General features: G+C 46.5%; 1 protein-coding gene and 1 long non-coding RNA gene across 3 annotated transcripts in view; both read right to left on the bottom strand.

Moving 5' to 3' along the window:
* The window catches only part of SLC25A37 (solute carrier family 25 member 37), a 38,410-nt gene extending 26,903 nt beyond the window's left edge, over nucleotides 1–11,507 (bottom strand). Inside the window, exons 1-2 of one of the 2 annotated variants that reach the window (XM_081843357.1) lie at nucleotides 11,291–11,373; nucleotides 10,090–10,154 (exon numbers count right to left, since the gene is read on the bottom strand). Coding sequence is in view for 1 of the 2 variants with exons in the window: in XM_081843355.1 (XP_081699481.1) it covers nucleotides 11,291–11,425 (135 nt within the window). In the remaining variant the exon portion in view is untranslated. Of the gene's footprint in view, nucleotides 1–10,089; nucleotides 10,155–11,290 lie in introns of both variants that reach the window. The other variant, XM_081843355.1, reaches the window with a different exon arrangement.
* On the bottom strand, nucleotides 1,856–2,919 carry LOC309331332. The gene is made up of 2 exons (XR_014151827.1): nucleotides 2,494–2,919; nucleotides 1,856–2,007 (listed from the first exon to the last, which is right to left on the bottom strand). It is a non-coding gene; the product is annotated as an uncharacterized lncRNA (long non-coding RNA).
* Nucleotides 11,508–23,172: the final 11,665 nt, after the last annotated feature.

Here is a 23,172-nt window from a genome sequence, read left to right as displayed (position 1 = left end):
TGCCAGATCAACAAATTTCTAGCCCTCAAATGTACAATGTTTGATTTAAAAAAAACAGTTGTTGTTTTCTACATTTCCAACCACTGAACTTCCTGCCCTTTCAGGAAATCCTGACATACCATCCATGGAACTCCTGCATGTTAAAGCAGATTCTGGAAAAGGATCTATAATGCATGCAAAGTTCACCACCTCAAAAAGAGAGATCCGCTACAGATATAGTACATGTAAGTATCTGCTGTATACATTACTCCTGCTTGGGGTTCTAATAGAGAAACCCTATTTCATCTCCGGCAAGTTTCTGGTTCTCCATCACCTCCAGCAAAACAAGGTCACAGAGAGTGCCAAGGAACAACGTTTAGAAAAGTGCTCGTTTAGCAGTGGGTAAAACCTCAGTGCAGTGGCGCTGTGGGTAAAACCTCAGCGCCTAGGACTTGCCGATCGCATGGTCGGTGGTTCGAATCCCCGCGGCGGGGTGAGCTCCCGTCGTTCGGTCCCAGCTCCTGCCCACCTAGCAGTTCGAAAGCACCCCCAAGTGCAAGTAGATAAATAGGTACCACTTTACAGCGGGAAGGTAACGGCGTTTCCGTGTGCTGCGCTGGTGCTGGCTCGCCAGAGCAGCTTTGTCACGCTGGCCACGTGACCCGGAAGTGTCTTCGGACAGCTCTGGCTCCCGGCCTCTAGAGCGAGATGAGCACGCAACCCCAGAGTCGGTCACGACTGGCCCGTATGGGCAGGGGTACCTTTACCTTTACCTTTACATCCACACCAGACATTTTTCACCTGGTTCCCTGTGAAGGAGGATTGTTAAACTACTCTGGAAACTGAAGCTCTGTGAAGAGAATAGTCTAATGACTCTCAGCACCCTTAACCAACTATAGTACCCAGGATGCTTTTTGGGGAAGCATAGATGTATGAGTATTATGCTGCTTTTAAATGGCTGGTGTGGATGTGGCCCCAGCTTAGTCTCTGACCCACTACACCAAACCAGGGATGAAATGGGAGACTGTGCCCCCTTTGGGCTATCTTCCACAGTGTTGGGCCCTCCAGATGATCAGAAATAATGAGAATTGCAGCCCAATCTGGAGGGGCACAGTGTTCCTCACCCCCCAATTAAAAGTTCCTAGAACAGAGTTTTCCCAACTTTTCATGTTGGTGACACACTTTTTAGACATGCATCATGTCACGACACACTAATTCAGTTTTACTAGCTACCCGGCAGGCTGCCCGCTCCCTTTCCAGCCCCAGGAGGAGCACAGGGAGTTTTTGCGAAAAGCACCTACACACCGCAACCGACACACAAAAGTATCGTGACACACAGTTTGGAAAGCTCTGTCCTAGAAACTCAGTCTAAAAGTTGTCATCCTCTCATTTTAGGGTGGTTTAGTTTTATATTTCAAAAAGAGAGATTTTTAAAAAACTAGAACCAATAGAAGGCCTTGATTCACACCACTGGCTCTCCTGCTACACATCGCATAAGATAAGCAGAGCCGTTTTTCATCCAAAAAAACAGGAAGTGCTCGTAAGCCATGCGAAACAACTTTGTGTACACTTAATTCTGCCAAGCTCTGGCAACACACTCTGGAAAAGCATGCCAAAGCACACTTTTGAATAACTGCCTGCTGGATTAGAGCAACGCAGACAGGGAGCGATGCAAAAGCTCCTCTTCAGCTACTTAATCATCATGAAGCCAATTTTACTGGAAGCAGGAGAGCAGAAAAGGGAAGAGAACCAAACCTCCCCCAGTTACCATACTATAACACGCCCCCTATTTGGGGGGACTCAAAATTAAGAAAATGGGGAGAGGGGATAGACAATGGCACTCATGCATGTCAACAAAGCAAACTATCCTCTGTCCCATTGCCGAAAAAAGCACCAAATCACCCACCCAATTGCCGCAGCAACAGCCAATCAACAACAGCTCTTGCAGCAGCCACCAATAACAATCTCCAGCCCACGGCAGCAACCAATCCCACAGCCCCACAGTACACTACCCATGTATAAGATGACCTCAAATTTTGCAGAATCCGAGACCAGGGAGAAGAGTCGGTGGAGGAAGATTGGAAGAAATTTAAAGACTATCTACAGAAACATTGTAAAATTAATAATTGTTAGAAGGATGTTGGAATGATATTATATGATTTTAGCAGGAATGATATAAAGGAGTTGGGAATAACTGACTGTTAAAGGTACATTATATTAAGATAAATTACAGGACTAAATTTTTTAAAGAGGGAAAGGATTTGCTGAAAAGGATAATTGATTTAGAAAAAAAAAGGGAGGTGTGAGGAGGTCAAGGAAATAAGCTAATGAAAGATAAGTAATGAGAAGATTTGCTGTATTTTTCTTTGTTTTTTGTTTTTGTTTTTTTGTTTTTGTTTAATGGATTTTCTTCATATTGTGATGTGTTGTTTTATTTTTTTTATGTGGTATTTTTACTTTTTCCTTCTGTAACCTTTAAAACTTTAATAAATATTATTTATAAAAAAAGATGACCTCAAATTTTGAACATGTTTTTGGAATAAAAAAATATAGTCTTATACACGGAAAAGTATGGTATGTCATTTCAGAAGGCCATGTGCAACCTGCGACAGAGAAGGAATGAAAGCATTTCACCCTGCGGTCTTTCAGTGGTCCTGTGCAACCTCTTAAACATGCAGAAGATACACTAAGTCCTGATTAAACATGATGGGCAAGCAAGCAAAAACTTAGCCAAGAAGCATTCCATGAAGCCAGCGCCTCATTCAAACGGACCACAGCAATGCAATGCTTGCCCAAGCTACAAGTCACAGGCTGGCTGCTAACACTGCCCACTGCTGCTGCCGTCCCTGGTCTTTGAGCTGCCCCCCCCCCAAAGAGAGGTGCCTCCTCACACTGCCCCACAGGGGCCTGGGAAGCACCCCCTGGCCAGCCCCAGAGGCACCATTCGCTGTGCAAGCCTTTGGGAGGCAGAGACATGAGAGGGCATCAGAGGAGGGAGGGAGGGAAGGAAAGAGGGACAGAGGCCGGTGATGCCTGCAGCAGCCCTGACCATCTTCCATGGCACCCCAGGGCATCCTGGAGCCCCTCTCCTGCACCTACTCCCAGCTGGTAGATTGGAGGATCCTAGCAAAACAAAACAAATAGGTCACACAAGTCTGAAATTCACACACATAGCATCACGTTCGAGATTTGGGCCTAAAAGCCAATCTACAATATGTGGATCAGATCACAGTTGGTCCACCACTGACAAGCACTGTATCTGCAAAATCAGCAAGGATCTTCAGGTCAAAAACAGGAGCTTCACACAAGCAAACTTTTGATGAAGACCACAATACTGCATGAAGGACAGAGCTTTCGTTCCCTCTTCTGCCAGACCCCGGCAAACCGATAAGATTTATGGGTTTATTTACAAAGTTGTGTGGATACCATGTCCAACATGCAGAGATCCCCACTGACCACAATGGCTGGGACTGGTGGGAGCTGGGGGTCCAGTCAGCAGCATCAGTACGACAGCAGGCGGGTGATCCATGATCTAGAACAGGGGTGCACAACTTACGGCCCTTCAGATGTTTCTGGACTACAGTGCCCATCAGCCCCAACCAACATAGCCAGTGATCAGGGATGATGGGAGGTGTAGTCCAACAACATCTGGAGGGTCACAAGTTGTGCACCCCTGGTCTAGATTGTCAGCCACTTGAGAGAAAGGACCTGTCTTTTTGCTTACAAACTTCAACCTTCGGTGGCTGTAGAACAAATCCCAAGGTCCCTTTCAGCACGAGTACGCACATTTTTATGCATTTTATTTTGTGCAGAAGTAAGTCCCACCAAGTTCACCCAGACCAACTCCCACATGGCTTGCAATCTTGTACCCTCTGAAGACTGTCTCATTTGAAAGAGCTTTTAAGTGTCCTTGCTTGAAGGCTGCTCTTTTGTAGCCTATATTTCATATTTTAGTTACCGTAACTTGCAGCTGGATTATTTCAATTTTTTTGTTACAGCTGTATTTGAAACATGCTTGTTAAGATGCCTTGTAGACTCCACTGTGGAAAGACTGGACAGAAAATATTTTAATTTTCATTGAAATCCCACGAATATTGAGGTCCCTGTAATAATATGAATGATGTACCGTAATAGGTGGCTGACAAGGCAGATGTTGTTCTTCAGCACTTGTGGTGGAACTGGAAGGCCTGAACACAGAATAACCATGTCTCCCAGCAACCCCCAAATTAAAAGTTGATAGCTAACTAAGTCAAACTTAAGTTTCTTAACTCTACTGATTTCAATATGTCTACTCTAATTTGAGTAACATTGGGTATCATGTGTAGAAGTCATAGGACTTCTGAGAACCATGAATTTAGCTTCTGCTGTGTTGCTTCCTGGATCCTTCAACCCACATGAAGTGAAGTGAACTCCACAGCCGTAGGCACAAATCCCCAAAAGCAATATGAACACGAAGCATCCTGGACTGCTTGCTTACATTCTGTATGGGGGGGGGGGTTCTCCCCAGGAGTCAATATCTTTTAGCTACTATACAGAAACAGTTCAATAATGATTCTGCCTAAGTTCAGACACCAAAACAAGGAGCATATGAAGGTATTTATAACAAAGTGTCACCTGCCACTCAAGGTGAAAAAGAGACACGCCTGGCCCCCAAGAGTAGTGTGTCTTAATAAGATACGGACAGTGTTAAGTATGGAATCTGAGCACATTCTACCTTAACAAAATTTGTTTACCTGCTGACCCTGATGATACCTGTAATTTAAGCGCTTAGATAAACACACACACTGAATGTATCTAGCTTCCTGCCCCAACCCAATTTTTCCCTCCAAAGTGGATATTATCAACTTTTCAACTGCACATACAAAAATTCCTACTCCACATTTTGTCTGTAAGTGCACACTAAACAAAAACTAGGCCAGAGGATTTGAAACTTTTCATCTCCCATGCACAGACTCCGTTGAGAAATTTGCCATTTGCTGCAGGAAGAGAAGAGCTCAGGATCATCGCCAAATGGCAGAGGACGTACTTTTTGTCCAAAGGGCTCCTGTTCAGCCACAGCACCTCCCAAGTTTTCTAGGAATGCAATTCAAGCCCCCTGCAGCCTCGAAGAATCAGGTCACAGCCACACCTTGCATTTAAACCACTCTTATACCACTTTAACAGTCTTCCCCAAAAGAATCCTGGGAACTGAAGTTTGTTAAGGGTGCTGGGAATGGTAGCTCTCTTAGGGGTCTCCTAACAACTCTCAGCACCCTTAAGAAATTCAGTTTCTAGGATCCGTAAAGGGTGCTTTGAGTTCTTAGAAGGCTCCTCCGAGAACTATGATTCCCAGTAACCTTAACAAACCACATTTCCCAATGGGGAAGACATAACTACTGAAGTATAAATATGCTTTAAATGTACTGTGTGGGTGTGACCCCAGTCAACACAGAAATCAGCTTCAAGGTATATGGCTCTAGGGAGCCAGAGATGGAAAGACCAGGGGATAAATTGGACATGGGTTACCTGCGGCTCACAAATGCTACTGGGGTACAAATTGTATCAGACTCAACAAGAATGGTCCATAGTCACAGCTGCTGGAGTTGTAGCCCAGCCATTTCCGGTGGGACGAAGGTTTCTCATCCCAATGAGAGATAGAGAGACCAAAGCCCAGAGTGGGGAGGAGATGTCCAAACAGGGAGAGGGGTAAGGAAGATAAGGGAACCCATTAAAAAAGCTCTCGGCATGTGAAGCAGAGTTCGACTCCACCAAAAACTACAGTTGTTGTGATGGTCAACTGACAGCTGTCAAACATTCCATGAAACCACGAGGCTTCAAGACCTGGTCTACTTAGCATAACTGCCTTAAAAAAACTGATGTTTTATTTTTCTCTTCTTTGTTATGTTTTTAACTGTAGGTTGCCCCTGGGTGTTCAGGGGCATGTATATGTCACTATTTTACAATTAACATGGAATTTATTTGTTTTTACAATTAGCACAGATCAGCTTTCACCAATTACTGCTATACATTGAACAGCAAAGTGTTCAGCACATATCCACATTTTCAAGTTCACCAAGCTGAGATTTATCACGTAATTTAATGCCAATAAGACTCTCCCTGTCCCTCCACCTCTCTTGTTTCTTTAACATGTTTTACAACACTCTAAACCTTTAAGCCTGCCAAATCACCACCTTGGAAGAATTAAAAGGAGAGCTCAAAGATGGTTTCATAAGCCAGCTGACGTAGTTGCTCAAAGGAAGCATCCTCCTTCAGTCGTAGAGGAAATGATTTTAAGTTCCTTATCCATAAAAGAGTGAAGAAAGGGGACCCGTCACCAAACTTAGAAGTCTCCACTTCCTCCTACATGTGATATACAACTCCCCAAGCCACCTGCTGAACTCTAACCATTTGTTAGCTATGCAATGACCGTCATTATGTAGCTCACCCCAAATCTGCCTGGCAGTGTCCGCATTCTGTATTCTCCTACCATACTGCCAGGGAATAGGGATGGGGGGGGCGGGCGGGGTGTCAAATTCATTTCATATTTAAAGGCAAACCTACCTAATGTGTACTTTCCAAAATAATGCATGAACTGAAACTCAGTCACCCTTCCAAATTCTGCAATGCAATTCGCTAGCCAGGAATGTGTACAAAAATGCATATACTAGTGTGCAGAAAAAAGCACAAAATGCATTATATCAGGGAAACATACTTTTCAAAAATGTGTGCATTAGGCAACACTGCATACAAATATATGCATATTAGGAGAAATTTGCACTAAATTTCTGGTGAATTTTCATGAGAGCATAAAATAAAATTCACAAACTGATATAGAAATGTGGATAGCTGAACTTAAGAATGGAATAATAAGAAACTGCGAGATGTTGAAATTGACTTAGTCCCTCGTCCCTCATCCCCTCCCCCCCCCCCCCCGCAGACTGGGCTTTGGAGTGGGACTCCATTTCTCCTATTCCACTGGGCTTTGAACTGGGGTGGGGGGGTCTCATCACCTAACAATATGGAAGAACCCCAACCCAAATTCTCTAGCATGCATAACGATCTTGATAAAAGGTCTATGACAAATTCTAGATTATGTCAAGCCAAGAACTCTTAACTGGGCATTCAGCTGATTAACATTCTATGGCTTTTTAATGTGTTTGTGGGAGGGAGGTTATTGGTTTGTTTTTGTTTTATTATGTATTTTGTATTCTCATTTTGTATTTTTATAATGTGAACCACCCTGGAATCTTTAGATGAAGGGTGGTATGGAAATTTTAATACTAATACTAATAATAATAATAATCCTTCAAGAGTCTATAAAAATGTAAAGGCGTGAAAATGTTCTTACCATCATCTGCTTCTTAAACAGCAGTCACAAATCCAAATGAGTAGAGCCGTTTAATGTTAGTTTTCAAAAACTATGCTCACTTACATCTGAAATAGAAAAGTCCTGCCACCCTCCAGCATTCCCTGCTGCAAGCAATATAACCAACCAAGGACCATCCACGGCTCCATTGCAGGGCATCTGCCTTGTGTGCAGGAGGTCCCAGTTCCAATTCTCCACATCTCCGGGCTGGACTAGGAAAGGCGCTAGCCTGAGACCCTGGAGAGCAGGTGCCAATTACAGTAAACAATACTGAGCTAGAGGGACCAATAGTCGGTAGAAGGCGGCTTCCTGCATTCCTGTGTGTTTTGGATGTTAAGATTACACTGCATTATACCAAGAAAAATATAAGTGCATTTGTTGAGCCCACTCAATGCAGGGAGATGGGGAGTAAGAAGCTATGCACAATTTGGTATAGAATCCTGCCCTATGTTTTGGAGGTGGTACACCAGAGGGGACTATCTATCATCAACAGCAAGCTTCAAATTTCTGGGAATGAACAATGAAGACAATGCTTCTTTTTTTCAAACAATAGTACCGACCCAGGCTCAAGTCTCAATGACAACCTTGTTACCTGCTTCTTTACTTCATTCTAAATGTGTTGGGGAAAGCTACATTTGGCTCCGGGGTTTGGGAAAGGCATTCTGCTCATGTTCAGTGCTGCCCTTTATTAAAAGGGTGTGCAAGTGTGTCTCTTTTTTTACTTCACCTACCCCACTGCTCCCACTTCAAACAGCTCCTACAAGTTCATGATCATCACCTGTGGCTCACCTGCACCTGCCACCTTCAGCAAAGGATTACACAGAGATGACTGAACCACCACCAAACCAGTCATTACTGCTTATTTACCAGCATTTCTCTCACATGCAAAAGAATTTAATGTGTTTAATCCACTTTACAAAGGGGTCCAACAGGTTAGCTCCTAGTTGCACAAGCTTGAGTATTATTAACTTGACACTTGGAAAAGGAAAGCAGGCAATTTGTTTTATAACAGTGGAAGCTACCATAGGACAATACAAGATGGACTCTGACCTCAAAACGCCAAGGCTGCATCTCAGGTTATGCCACTTGCTCCTTCAGCACCGTTCCATCACCAAACGCTCTGCAGGGCTAGCCGACCCATGAGGCAAGGTGAGGCAACTGCCTCAGACAGCAGGATCTACAGGGACAGCAGATCCCGATGTAGATCTTTATTACCCCCTTGTTCCCAATGTTCTCCACTCATTGTTTCATGGTGCCATTTTGTGTTTCACCTCAGGTACCAAAATGTCTTGAGCCAGCCCTGCTTTCTGTCCTGGCTCTGAGCCCAGCCCTAAACTACCATGGCCACCCTCCAACTCAGAAATACCACCTCCCTCAGGTAGGAGTTGAGAATATTAGAGTAAAGAGTTGAGAATATTAAAGAGTTCGATCAAATGAGGGGCAGATATACATGCTATGTGGAAGATGAAATGGCGGTGTGAAAACCAATGTTCCTTGAAGTACCATGGGAAACGTATGAAGATGTTTTAAACATGTGTTCAGGATTCCCACTGCTGCAGCAGATGTCAGAGCGACAGCATGAACATAGGAAGCTGCCTTATACCAAGTCAGACCAGACCAGACCAATAATGTCTACACTGACTGGCAGAGGCTCTCCAGGGTTCTTCCCCAGGGATTGAACCTGGGACCTTCTGCGTGCAAAGCTCACACTTGCTTTTTGAGCTGTGGCCTTCCTCTGTTCACAGAGCAGGCACATTTGCTGTGCCCCATGCATAGCAGACAGGAGACAGCTACTCCCAAGTCAAGCCTTGAAAAATTCCCTGGCATTCAAGATTGAACTTAGCAAAACTTGAGATCAGGGAATCGCCACCCAGCCACAAGAACAACCCGAGGGAGGGAAGCCAGCCACCCAACTGCATTTTCCCTCACTCTTGAGCAACACACGGATTCCTGCTCCAAACCAGAGTGTGCTTCGCAAGGCAAGCAAGTAGCATATTGCCACATTTTTGTTAATGAGAGTTGTAACGTCAGGCGCACGCCCATGCTGTTACCAGACACAACCCTGCTGCCAGACCTCTTTTGCAATCAAGTGAGTGGCAGAAAGCATTAGCCTATTATACTAAATATTGCTAGAGAACGTAGAATGATAGCATCTTCAAATATCTAAAGGGCTGTTGCATGGAAGAGGAAGCAAGCTTGTTTTCTCCTGCTCTGGAGGGGAGGAATTGAACCAACAGTTTCAAGTTAGATGAAAGGAGATTCCAACTAAACATCAGGAAGAACTTTCTGACAGTAAGAGCTGTTCAACAGTGGAACGGTCTAGATGACCCTTGGTGGTCCCTTCTGAATCCACAGTTCTATGATTCAGTGAATGTGTGTTTGCAAATGAGACTAAACCTGATCAATGAGGGGTGGGAAGAGTGGCTCTTTTTTTTTGTTAAAGCAACGTTAACATTAGTCTGAGTTCTGTAGGCTGCAATCCTATGCATACTTACTTCCAGCCAAGTTTTGCTGGACACAATGGGACTGGATTCTGAACAAATATGCTTAGGATTGCACTGGCAATTGATTTGAACAATGAACACACACGCGTATGTCAAGAAATCGGATAATGCAGTCTTGCTGGCAGATGGGCAGGGGAACTCCATGATGCCTCTTCAGCAATAATGCCAAAATGGTCACCAGAGCTCACTTCTAAATACTCCTGCGAAGTGCCCGGTAAGAGCCTACCACCACCTGAAATGACAGGAGGGAAAGCAGTTCACCTGTTCATCTAGGAAGGTGGTGCAGTCATCTCCAAGTAACAGAACGCAGGAGAAGGGCTGCTAAACTGAGCATGGGGGAAAGGAGACAAGACTTTTACTCCAGATTGAAGATTATTTAGCAGCAGGAGAACACCAGTTCCCGCAGCCACCATTCCCTCCTACTGTATTCTCACTAACATGAATTAGGCACATTCCCTCCTTAATCCCGACTGGGATAACATAACGATTACGGTATTCACAGGGTTAACAGTGCCCAGTGCACTGGAGAAACTAGCAGTGGTGTGCAGTGAAATTTTTCATAGTGTGAGGATGACTGGGGGCGGGGGTCACACACATCCCTCCCTAAGCTGGGCAGAAGCTTCCTGGGCTTTGGGAAGGAAGAGCCAGGCTTTAATACTCTAATTTACTAGGCACATTTAGGGGACTAGCCTAGTCCCCCTGGTCCACCGACTGGTTAAGAGGGATGCTCTCTGCCAATGATTCACTGCACAGAACATCAGCATCTCTTAGGCTGCGTACGTGACATATATTTAAAGCACACACTCCCCTAGTAAAATATATTTTTAAAATCCTGGGAACTGTAGTTTGTTAAGGGTGCCAGGAACTGTAGTAAACTGAAGTTCCTGAGATTCAGGGTGGAGGAAAAATGTGCTTTGAATGTATATGCATCCTTAGTCTCAAGTCTAAGCACCATCATTAGCAGAAACAGCATTTCCAGCTGCAGTGCTGAAGCACAATTATTATTAGACCGCAGAAATATGCAGAGTGAGCGGATCCTATTTGTAAGTAGTAGTAAAGTCAAGAAATGGCAATTTGAGGATATGGGTGGCGGAGGGCAGCCAGCAAAACACGCCCCTCTTGGCTTAAGGGGCGGGGGGGGGGTTGTCAGTTGCGACCTTTACAGAGATGTTGCTTGTAAGAGCCCAGATGGCACTGCCAAGCTGCAGCGCAGCCCGACTTTTGCCCTGCCCGGGACCTGCCCCCCCGTCTCGCTCTCCTGGAGTCAAAGGCGAAGGGGACGGGGAGCGGCGCTCGGGAGCCACGCGAGGGCGAAAGAGACACATGGCAGCCGCTGCCACTCGGCCGGCGGAGCCCCAGCAGCCTGGGGCAACCAGGACTCGCCCGAAAGGGGGCAGCGCGCCCCTGCCCCGGGGCGAGGGGTCTCCTGGCTCCCCCGCCGCGCGCCCTCCCGCCGGCTCACCTTGACGGAGTCCACCGGGTACATGACCGTGTGCTCCAGGATGCCGGCCACCGCCCCGGCCATCATGTGCGTGCCCAGGGTGGCGCTGGGCGGCAGGCTCTCGTACTCCTCCTCGCCGGGGCTCTCCACCTCCATCAGCAGCCCGGGACCCGCCGCCGCCCCCGCCGCCCCCGCCGCCGGGCTGCCGCTTCTGCCCCCGACGCCGCAGCTCAGCGCCATCCCAGCCCCAGCCCCAGCCAGCCAGGCGGCAGCTGCCGGGGAAGAAGAGAGCGAGCGCGCAGGGAAGGAGGAGGAGGAGGAGGAGGAGGAGGGGAGAAAGTTCACTTCTTCAAGTAACACCCCCCGCCTCCCCCCCCCCGGCCCGCCCCCGCGGCCCCGCGCCGCCCAATGGCTGCGCGCAAAAGCTGGCGAGCCATTGGCAAGGGCCGCCCCGCGCCGCAGCCTCCGGGCAGCCGCCGCTGCAATCCTGCAGGCGCGCGCCGTGACGCACAGGCCGGCCAGCAAATCCCCGGGAACAGAAAGAGCGAGGCTCTCGCCCACGGGGCGGGATCGGGTCCGGCCTTCTTCCCGCCCCGCTGCAAAGGGGAAAGCGAAGTACTGTACTGTACTGTACTGTACTGTACTGTACTGTACTGTACTATTATTATTATTATTATTATTATTATTATTATTATTATTATTATTATTATTATGACTACTACTACTACTATGCCATGCTCAGAATGCAAGCAGGCACAGTCAAGTTGACTTGGGCTGCTGCTGGCTGGAAGGAAGGCGGCTTAAGGCGGCTCGCCAAGATCAAATAGAGGGTTCCTCTTCATACAGACCGGGGAGTGAGTCAAGGCACGCGGGCAGGCAGTCTGCGGGCTTGCAACGCATGGCAGGTTTGCAAAGAACAGCCGCCTTGTGATGGCTTCATGGGGCCAGCTCGTGAGCGCATGCAGGGCACATGGCAGGACTCCGCGTGGGGTTTGGGGTGCGTTACCGGCTTTACTACAAGGGTCTCCGCCGTGGCAATGAGGAAAACGCATCCGCATGTGACAAAGTCTCCCGAGCTTGCGTTACCCATTCTGTTTTCGATGACAGTCAGGTGGATATGCTACTAATTGGATTTCTCTTGGTAGCAGCACCTATAGTTATAGCCACATTTTGGAAGGTGCGAATGTAATGCTCGGTGCAAGAGAGTATGGTGTATCACCCTTACAGAAAAACTGACTCACAAATAAACACTGGCAAAGGGAACAAAGCAGGAGAATGATGGAGCTTCGTTTTGTTTACAAATTCTCCAGAAAACCAAAGACCCGCTCCAAAGGTTTGTACTAGCATGTGGATCAACTCTACAATTCTATGATTCTACAAGTTTTACAGGTGTATACGGTTACAAGTTGTGGTGTGTAGTATATACAGGAATACAGATTTTCATAATGTATTTTTGTGGATTTCTGGTGAAATAAATAAAATGAAAATAATAAAATGAAGAGGTAATAATTTTAAAACACATTCCAAAAAAATGTCAGTAATAAACTTAAGATGCAAGATGAAGGTATTAAAGCAAGATGTTAAATGGAAAGAAATAAAAACAACTCAGATATCTTAGGCAGTGTACACATGGCAGTTTAAAGTGGATGTGATCCACCCCATGTGTGCATGTTTTCCATGCAGCACTGTTCTCATCCAAGTGGCAACCTGCACTTTCCCATCATTGACTTTGCATTATCCCAAACCACTGAGGAAAAATCCAACATGCAATTCCATGTTACGCATCGGTGGACATATTGCGTGGGCAGGGATTTTTTTAACAGTGCCATCTATCACTACACCTCGTCTTGCCAAGGCTGCTGGTGGAGGCAGCCACACTTTTAAATTTTATTTTTAACCCACCGTTTTGTGGAAGTCTGGTAGGACTGCACAACAAAATAAGTCTGTGGAAATCCATGTGTCGGTGGCAGGTATCTCTTAGCTCAGCGCAGGCAATTAAAAAAGGAAAGTGCTGACCCTCATGCTTGTCCCTGTGGGTCAATTTGCAGGACAGATAATGTCAGGCGAGGGTCCAGTGGCCTGAGGGTTCAGAATGTGGTAAAACCCCTTGTAGGCCTTGTTCATCCACACAGGCCTTTCTCTGCACTGTATAGATGGAAGCAGAGCCTGCAGTCCATTGAAGAACCTTTGGCCCTCCATATGTTGCTGTCTCCATTTCCCATCAGTTCTAGCCAGGATTGACAATGGTCAGGGATGATGGGAGATGCATAGCCAGGGGGGCCGCTGCCCCCCATCAAGTAATAATAAATTATAATAAATAATAAATTTTCATTTATACCCCACCCTTCCCGGTTCAGAAAACTGGGCTCAGGGCGGCTAACAACAAATTTAAAACACTTAATTGTGATACAACAATAAACAGCATAAAATACAGTATAAAAGCATGAATAACAATAAATTCAAAATTCAAAAATCAATTTAGGGGGAAAATCCATCCAATAAACATTACATGATCACCAGGGCTAGCTGGCTAAATTAGTCCTACTTGGGCCAGCGAGGAGACCAGGAGAGAATTAGCTGTGGGATCCCAGAGTGGGTAATCTTCATAAAAAGCGGGGGGGGGGGGAGGAAGGGGAATAAAAGATCAGGCTAAGTTCAATTTGAAAGCCAGGCAGAATAGCTCTGTCTTACAGGCCCTGCGGAAGGAAGTTAAATCCTACAGGGCCCTGCTCTCATGGGACAGAGCATTCTACTAGGTCGGAGCCATCACTGAGAAGGTCCTGGCCCTGGTGGAGGATAATCTGACTTCCTTAGGGCACTTATTATTACTAAAAAAACTATGGGACGCGGGTGGCGCTGTAGGTTAAACCACAGAGCCTAGGACTTGCTGATCAGAAGGTCGGCGGTTTGAATCCCCTACTCTTGAGTAGAGAGAATAGACTCTATGGCTTCAGACAGCAGGTGGAGGGATCCTGCTTTGGGATGCTCCCTCACATGAAAGCCTCCCTGCAAGTGAAAACAAACATTAGGAAACTTCCTTGCTGACAGCTGCATTCCCTCTGCAACTATCGGTTAGAGGGGCACATGCTGGCAGTAAGCAGGGCTGAAGCCAACTGTGAGCAGGACCAGTTCCTAAAATGGGTGGTGCCTGAGTCAAAAATGAGGACCGTGGTTTGGCCATCCCTGTCTTAGGACATCAGGGAGAAAAGTTCTGGCCTATCCTGCTCACTGTTGCAGCAGTTTCCTACTTGTGGGGAGTCATTCAGGGACAGGAGCATCATAAATGCACCCCCACACACACACACACAATCATTCCACCTGCTGCCTCCAGAATCCTACCACCAAATCTCACTGTGGTCACTTCCACACATGGCTTCCACACTTCCACACAGTGAAAGCACATGGCTTCCCCCAAAGATTATTGGAAACAGTAGTTTGTTAAGAATGCTGCGAACTGTAGCTCTGTGAGGAGTAAACTACAGTTTCCAGATTTCTTTGCAGGAAGCCATGATGGGAATGTGACGTGCAGATGTAGAAGGGGCAGCTCCAGAAAAGCAAGGTTGGGGGGAATGGAGTCAAATAATGTTATTGTGGGATAAACAAGGTGTTGTTGTTGTTTAGTCGTTTAGTCATGTCCGACTCTTCGTAACCCCCTGGACAAGAGCACGCCAAGCACTCCTGCCTTCCTTCCACTGCCTCCCGCAGTTTGGTCAAACTCATGCTGGTAGCTTCAACAACACTATCCAACCATCTCGTCCTCTGCCGTCCCCTTCTCATTGTGCCCTCCATCTTTCCCAACATCAGGGTCTTTTCCAGGGAGTCTTCTCTTCTCATGAGGTGGCCAGAGTATTGGAGCCTCAGCTTCACGATCTGTCCTTCCAGTGAGCACTCAGGGCTGATTTCCTTAAGAATGGATCTTCTTGCAGTCCATGGGACTCTCAAGAGTCTCCTCCAGCACCATAATTCAAAAGCATCAATTCTTTGGCGATCAGCCTTCTTTATGGTCCAGCTCTCACTTCCATACATCACTACTGGGAAAACCATGGCTTTTACTATATGGACCTTTGTTGGCAAGGTGATGTCTACTTTAACAAGGTAATCCATGCCTTATAGGGTCTTGATATCACTGTGCCTGAAAGGTGAAAGAGCAAATGGGGTACTAAGAAATATTTCAGGGAGCTTCCATCAAAGTCATACAGTTTGGTTTACTTAAGCAAAAGAAATCCTGGACCTGTGCCTGGAGAACACAGCACAAAAGGAAGTGTGGATGAGTCCAATGTTGTTTAGAAAGGTCACCATGATTTTCTTGCAGACACTGAAGCTCTCACTGAATTGTCCTAAGACTGCGTTTCCTGCATTTCACTGCAGTTTGTCCCAGCTATATCTGTTTCTTCCCTCTGTACCCATGTGCCTCCCAGCTGATGACAACAGTCCCAAGTGGTCTCTCGCCCACAATTGTTCATGCCACAATAAATGTGTTGGTCTAGAATGTGCCACCAGGCTTATAGATCCACCCTGTGCATCAGGAATAGGGAATGTGTGGCCCTCAACATGCTGTTGGACTCCCAATGTCTTATCAGCCCCAACTTGCATGGCCAGTGATCAGGGATGATGAGAGCTGCAGTCCCCTCCTTGTTGTACATCCTATTTATGTCCACTGCCTGTGTGCCACTGATGTGGTTGTCCTTGCAGATGTGCTTGTACATCATGATGCTCCCCAAGCCTCCCCCCAATGCAATGGGCCTGTCTGATGCCAAATGTGCCTATTTCCTGGTCAAGTAGTTGCTTGCAATTATCTACAAGTAGAACTGGACCTAGGCCAATATTTTGTGGTTGGGAACATGTAATAATTTCTCCCAGAGAGTGCTTTCATTAATATAGCAATTGCCCTGTGGAAGTATCACTGCACAAATGCTCACAAGCACCTACTGGATACTTCTTTTCCAGTATACGGTACTTCTTTAGACTCAGAGGAAGTTTATAGAAGACAGTCAGTTTATAAATAAATAGATTTAAAACATACCTATCAGCAACCAGGATGGAAAAACAAGGTGCAACTTGGGCTTTGAGATTAGGGAACCTGTGGCCCTCAAGTGTTGTGGGATGACAGATGCCTCTGAACTGTCACTAATTTGCAGGGAGGAGTCACTCACATGCCACAACATTAGGTTTGCACATTTGAAGTGGATTTTGTCAGGATTTTGTCATCCTAGGACAATAAATCCACTTAAACAATCAATACGCAGACTTTTCATTACTTGGAAAGTGGTGGGGGAATGCATTGAAAACTTAATGACTAACAGGAAGGCATGTAAACACTCCATGAGTTCAGGATGAATGCTCTTCGCTGTATAACCTCTCCACAAACAAATCAGAACACATGCTCAATAAAGACCAGACATAGTCTAAACCAGCGTTTCTCAACTGGGGGCCATATGGCCCCCTGCCCCCCCCCCGATATTCCAAGGGGGCCACAGGTGAAAATCATGTAAATAGAGGGCCACGGGATGAGACTAGGGGGCCACAGAGGGAAGCGAGAAGTGAATAAAACAGAAAAGTGATCGAGAAAAGAAAACAGAAAAAAAGAAAACAAAGAAGTGAAGGAAAGAGAAAACAGAAGTAGAGTGAACAGAGAATTGACCGTGCTTCCCAGTGGAAGGATCGCCACTGCGGCAACATCACTTCCGCTTCCTTCCCCCTCCCACTTCCGCCCTCGTCCTCTGCGCACACCAAGCTGTCTGCACCTTGCTTGTCATGGGGAAGAGGCACGGCTGCAGCAGGGTTAGTGGGATAAAGCTTTGGGATAAAAGCAAAAGTGTTTTTCATGGCATTTCCTACTTCGGATGTGGCAGAATCAGGTTTCAGTCGTGTGAATTATTTACTCAGCCTAATGCGAAATCACTTTAACATATTGGACAGAGGTGATCTTCGGCTATCCCTCAGAGCAACAGAACCAGATTTAAAAAGCTTGTTTCTGGTCATTGAGAAATACTTAAAGTATATATTTTTATGTAATTGCGTTTTGTATAAATTATAAAAATTATAAATAAAACATGTTCTGTTTACAAACAAAACATTTAACTAGCTGAAGTCACAAGGAGGGCTTCAGGTCCACCATGCCTGTTCTATGGCATGATACAGGCACCTGTAATCCCAGCTCCTGGTGCAAATAGCAGCTAGAAGGGACTGATTTATGTCTGGAAAATGGCACCAAGAGAAAAAAGATTATTGTTCCCAATGCCCAAGCTAATAAGGCTGCAGTTCTAACCCACTTAACTGGGACTAAGTAGGCTCCATGAAATTAAATAGGACTTGCTTCTGAGTAGATATGGCGAGGATTGCATTGTTAGTCTCGCTTAACTAGGTGGATAAGCCTCTTCCACTCTGACCTTCTTCAGCCTCCTTGTCCTAGCAAGCTGGCACACATCCACCAGTTTCCAAAAAGTACAGTTTGTTACTTTTCAACTGATTAGGAAGACTGAGCCAAGCTTATCTTAAGCTACTTTCTAAGGGTGGGAGGTGTGTACTGCCACTTCCCAACTTGGGCTATGTGCATACCGTCCGATAAAGAAGGTGCGGCCGGTTTTAAGCACCCAAGTGGGAGGAAACTTTTCTGAGAAGTGAGACTAGCCCTTGTTATCTAGCAGATCCAGGAGAATCTCTTATCTTCGCTAAAATGCACCCTCCCTAGATGCAGCATGTGTGGGTGGCCACGCACACCCTTCCCTACGAATCAAGTGGTGGCCCATCATCTCATGGGAACCTAGGAAACATTGTTCCATCTAGTTCATAAGGACATAAGAAGAGGCTGCTGGATAGGCCAATGGCCCATCTAGTCTAGCATCCTCTTCTCCTGTTCTACTTTGTGGAAGCAGATGAGTGAATGCAACTACAAACTGATCCTTCTTTCAAACCACGTTTAGCTCTCTTGCCAAGCTATTCATTTCTCCTTCCATATGGGTGTATTTCCTTCTTTCCTTCCTTCCTCTCTCTCTTTAAATTATGAAGCAAAGAAAGAAAAAATAGAGGTGGCTCACTGACCCACCAACTGAACAGTCTTCTTTCTAGCCAGCTGTTTCAGCTGCAGAGCAGTAGACTGAAGATTGTTTCCTCAGATTCCAGAACTTTTCAGGCTGTTCCTTGAGCTCTCCAGCCCTATTAGATCTTCCAGAGGAAGCCAGGGATGGCACACCAGATGATGCCCAGGCAACCCCCACTCTTCTGCTGCAAATTATGGGTTCCTTCAGATGACCTGTTTATTCAGCATTCATCCTGATCTACTTGCACAAAGCTTTCACAGGGGTCAGGATATGACCTGTCTTCATTGAGCATTCATTCTGATTTGTTTGTGGGGAAGTTATGTGACCATGCACATTCATCCTAAATTTATCCTGATTTGCTTGCAGAGTGTTTACATGTCTTCCCGTTAATCATTTGTTCATCACATATTTTACAACGCATTTCTTCATCCATTTACAAACCACAAATACTCCTTTTCTCACTTTAAAATAGTGTGGATTTGTAGAGTATTGTTATGATTAGGGGGGGTGGGGCAGTAGGCTGAATACCTGAGTCCCCTTCTCATTATTGGAATAGCCAAGCTAGCTTCTCAGTGAGGTGATGGACCAATAAGGGAAACAAAGGAAGTGGTTCTGTGCGAGACAGAGATGGGTGGGGACCCATCACTCAGCTCACTGCTAGTTAGAAGGACAACGGCAGGATTGAGAGCAGAGAGTTGGAGTGATGTGAGCTAGAAGCAAGGCAGCTTCTTGTGGTGTTAATGCTGTGAGCCTCTCCATTGTAGGCTCAGGTTGTATATATGTGTAAATAAACCACATCTCATAAAGGCACCACATTCTCCACTGTCCCTCACTCCAAATGAAACACTGCAGCCGCGCACTGCTCAGAGACTGGGTTGGCTGCAGCAGTATGTTATCAGATAGAACATTTTAATCAAGGGTGCCAACTGAAATAAAAGAAGGGGGGCCCAGGTAAGCCCTGTCCTGCATAACTGATCACAAGACATGGTACACACACAATTTGAATTGCAATGCCTATTAACTTGGGGGGGGCGCTAATATTTTATTGGGCGACCGAAGGGACCTTTGCTCCTAGGAGTTGATTCCTGTTGCTTTAATCCACTTTAAATTATGGCATGTGTTTGAGTCCTTCCTGCAAAATACCGTACTGCCTGTAGGCTCCCTTAAAAATATGAGACATGATAATGGAACCTTCTGCATAAAAAGCATGCAGTCTACCACTGACCTAGGAACACTCTCTTCTGAGCACAGGGAAAGGGGGGGGGCATTTGACCTTTTCTCCACTCACTGCTTCTTGCTGCAACTCTCCCCTCCCCTTGCAAACTGCTTCTTCCTTCCCAGATGCGTTTTTCCTCTCAGGAACATGTGCAGTAGGGCACAATCAGCCATGTATGCCCATGTGTGGCTTGGGGCGGACTACAGTGCAAGCCGTCTCTCTGCAACCCACAATTACCAGGATTCTTTGGGGGTAGCCACACGCTTTAAATGTATGACGTGGAGGTTATCCTAGTCTGGATATGAGAGATCTGTTTTACTTGATGGGGCTGTGATATTCTGGTGGTAGGTCTAAAGGTCCCTTGGCAACCTTATCCGCAGTGAGCATTGTATAGCAGCTGGGTTGTCAGTTTTTAAACTAGTTTGTCGCTGTAGCTCTGCCTTTAGCAGATTGAGATACAGATTGATGGTTTCCTGCTTGGAAGGGGGTTGGACTCGATGGCCCTTGTGGTCTCTTCCAACGATTCTATGATTCAATGATTCATTCACAGGAGATTTTGTTCATCCCCATTATAAGCCTGCTGATGTCTGAACAGTGTTGTCAGGTGACCTTGACCATTGTCCAAGCTGGCTGGGAAGTTGAAGTCCAATGACATCTGGTAGGCCACAGATTCCCCATCCCTGTAGTACAGTGCCTTGACTATCAAAGGGGATACAACTGGTCACAGTGATTTGAACTCTGTATGCATTTCTAAGAGTCGCATAGGAATGATGCAAAAGAGACCAGGGCTCTTAGGCCTTCAGTAGTTGTGCAGAAGGAGGCATTTCAGCAGGTGCAGCTTGTAGGACAAGTTAGACCTGCTGGAATCTTCTCTCCTATGCCTCTATTAAAAGTTCAGAAACCCTGGCCTCTTTTGCATCTGGACAACCAACTGCAACCACTGACTCGAGCACCACACTTTGAATGCCCAGTGCACTTGCCTCACGCCTTGAAGTCATGATGCTGCAATGCAATGTGATGTCATAACGTCATATCATGACACTGCAACAGCAACATGGTGGCGTGAGGCGCGTGATCGCTCTGGCACCTCGCACCTCACGGCAGCAACTGAACTGGCGCCTGTGCCTCTGCTGCAGCAGGGGGTATGGGCTGGACACCCACAGGAAAATTGCTGTGGGCAGAGGCGGAGCCAGCTTCTCTGGTACCCAGAGTGGCACACATGCTGTGCACCCACGGGTGGGGTTAGCCGCCCGCGGGAGCAGGACAAGTGTCCCAGGGGGTGGGGCGAGTGCCACCCCTCCTCAGGGTTGACACCCAGGGCGGACTGCACCCACCGCGCCCCCCTTCCTCCGCCGGTGGCTGTGGGTGCCCAGGGCCCCCTGAAGTTGGTCCCCTGGCAGCCACCACCTATGGCCCTCCAGATATTGCTGGCCTACAAGTACTAAAACTTGTATTTGCGCAGGTGTAGCCCTGTTGTCTTTTGCATTTGGCTGCCCAGCCTCCACATTCCCACTTTTGTTGTTGTTTAGTCGTTTAGTCGTGTCCGACTCTTCATGACCCCAAAGGGCCTAGTCTTTCAGCACCCACCTTTGGGGCCCATTCATATGGGAACTGGCAAGTTCTAAGGAGATGTTTCTCAAGCATCTGGACTGTGGAAGTAATTTGGAATGGCAACTTGAGATGTTCTGTGGCTCCTGGAGCTAGTCAGTGGATGGGCAGTCTGGCTCTATCAATTTTAGGGAAACACTTCCAGCTTTTGTCTCTGGGCTGGCAGTTTCCTGACCACAACAAGCTGCCTAACCAACTTCCAGCCTGCCCTACGGCCTTGGGAGTGTTAGTACGTAGGATTCGCTGGCTGGCTCACATCTGCTTGCTCATTTCATTCGCTTCCTGTAGGTTTTGTCCCTGAAGTTCCATGGGGACATAAACTCCGATTCAGTTCACTTTCCCTAGTGCAGAGCTTTCCTGGGACAGGGAGCGGCTCCACTTAGCAGAGTAATTATACCACCTTTTGTGTTTCTTCCTTGACCCAGTCTCTTCAGCAACTTGTCTTTCTGGTTTGGAGGGCCTCAGGTGAAGCTGCGGTGTCAGTGATTGGTAGGCACAGAGAAAGCAGAAAGGCATGCAGAGCAAGCGACAATGCCCAGATTAATCGCACATGGCCTCTGCAGTGTGTAATGTACATGCACACACCCCTGGCAGGGAGATGCAAAAAACACCATCCTCCACGCTGGCTGGGCTTGATGGAAGTTGAAGTCCAATGACATCTGGTAGGCCACAGATTCCCCATCCCTGTAACATAGTGTAGGTGCCTTGAATATCAAAGGGGATACAACTGGTCACAGTGATTTGAACTCTGTACCCATTTCTAAGAGTCACCTAGGAATGATGCAAAAGAGACCAGGGCTCTTAGGCCTTCAATAGTTGTGCAGAAGAAGGCATTTCAGCAGGTCAGCTTACAGGACAGGTTAGACCTGCTGACCTCTCCTATGCCTCTATACAGAAATCCTGTCTCTTTTTGCATCTGGACACCCTTCTGCAACCACCTATAGCCCTCCAGATGTTGCTGGCCTAGAACTCCCAGTCCCAGCATCCCTGACCGTTGACCATGCTGGCTGGGACTGATGAGAGTTGGAGTCCAACAGTATTGGGAGGGCTGTAGTTCCCAACCCTGCAGGAGTGGCCATTCCTGCTCCTTTTACAGGACTCTGATTTGTAAACATAAACCAACAGATGAAGCTTCATGACATGAAGCTAAATGTGATTGCCTACTAATTGCTGGAGATTGAACAGATATTGAACATGGCAGCTGATGGTATTTTGGGACAGTTAGGCAATCCTGTTTAAATTAAAATACTGGTTCATAAACAAGCAGATGTTAATACAGGCTTACTCAACCTTGGCCCTCCAGATGTTTTGAGACTACAATTCCCATCATCTCTGACCACTGGTCCTGCTAGTTAGGGATCATGGGAGTTGTAGGCCAAAAACATCTGGAGGGCCAAGGTTGAGGAAGCCTGTGCTAATTAGGAGGGAGGTGTTATTCTTACCCAGCAGTTAACCTGAACTTTGTATTAAATGCAGGAATATAACAACCAGCTGCTTGTCTTCAACATAAAATTTGTATCTGCTAATGCCAGTCATTCCGTGTTGTAACCAGATACTTGGGAGGAGAAGGGAGCAGCTGCAGATGTGTTTTGAACAGATAGGAGCTCATCCATCCTGAATGCTACAATGTCTTTCTCGTCCGTCAGTTTCTTGTCTTAGAGGAGCTTCATATCCATTTTTAAGATGCACTGTAATTTCCAACACAGAAGAGATGAAAGGGGGGGGTTACTTTTGGGGATTATAAAACAACATGTTTTCTTGTGGAATGCTGCTGTTCAGCCAGGCTGCCATGTCCATTTTCAGGATACTCCATTCCACCTGCCCACCGACACTAATTTCTATTCCCCCTGCCACAACTGTCAGTCAGCGCTCCATGCCCTTTGAGCATGCTAGCCGCTTAGAGCAGCCTTACATCTAAAGCATATTCAATGCTCATTTAAAGCACATGACTTCCCCCAAAGAATGATGGGAGCTATAGTTTGCTAAGCATGCTGGAAATGGTAGCTCTGTGAAGCAGAAACTACAGTTACCAGGATTCT

Source organism: Podarcis erhardii (genome assembly GCF_964252035.2).
Source record: "Podarcis erhardii genome assembly, chromosome: 16".
Lineage (NCBI taxonomy): Eukaryota > Metazoa > Chordata > Lepidosauria > Squamata > Lacertidae > Podarcis > Podarcis erhardii.
This window is presented reverse-complemented; position numbering and strand designations above follow the sequence as displayed.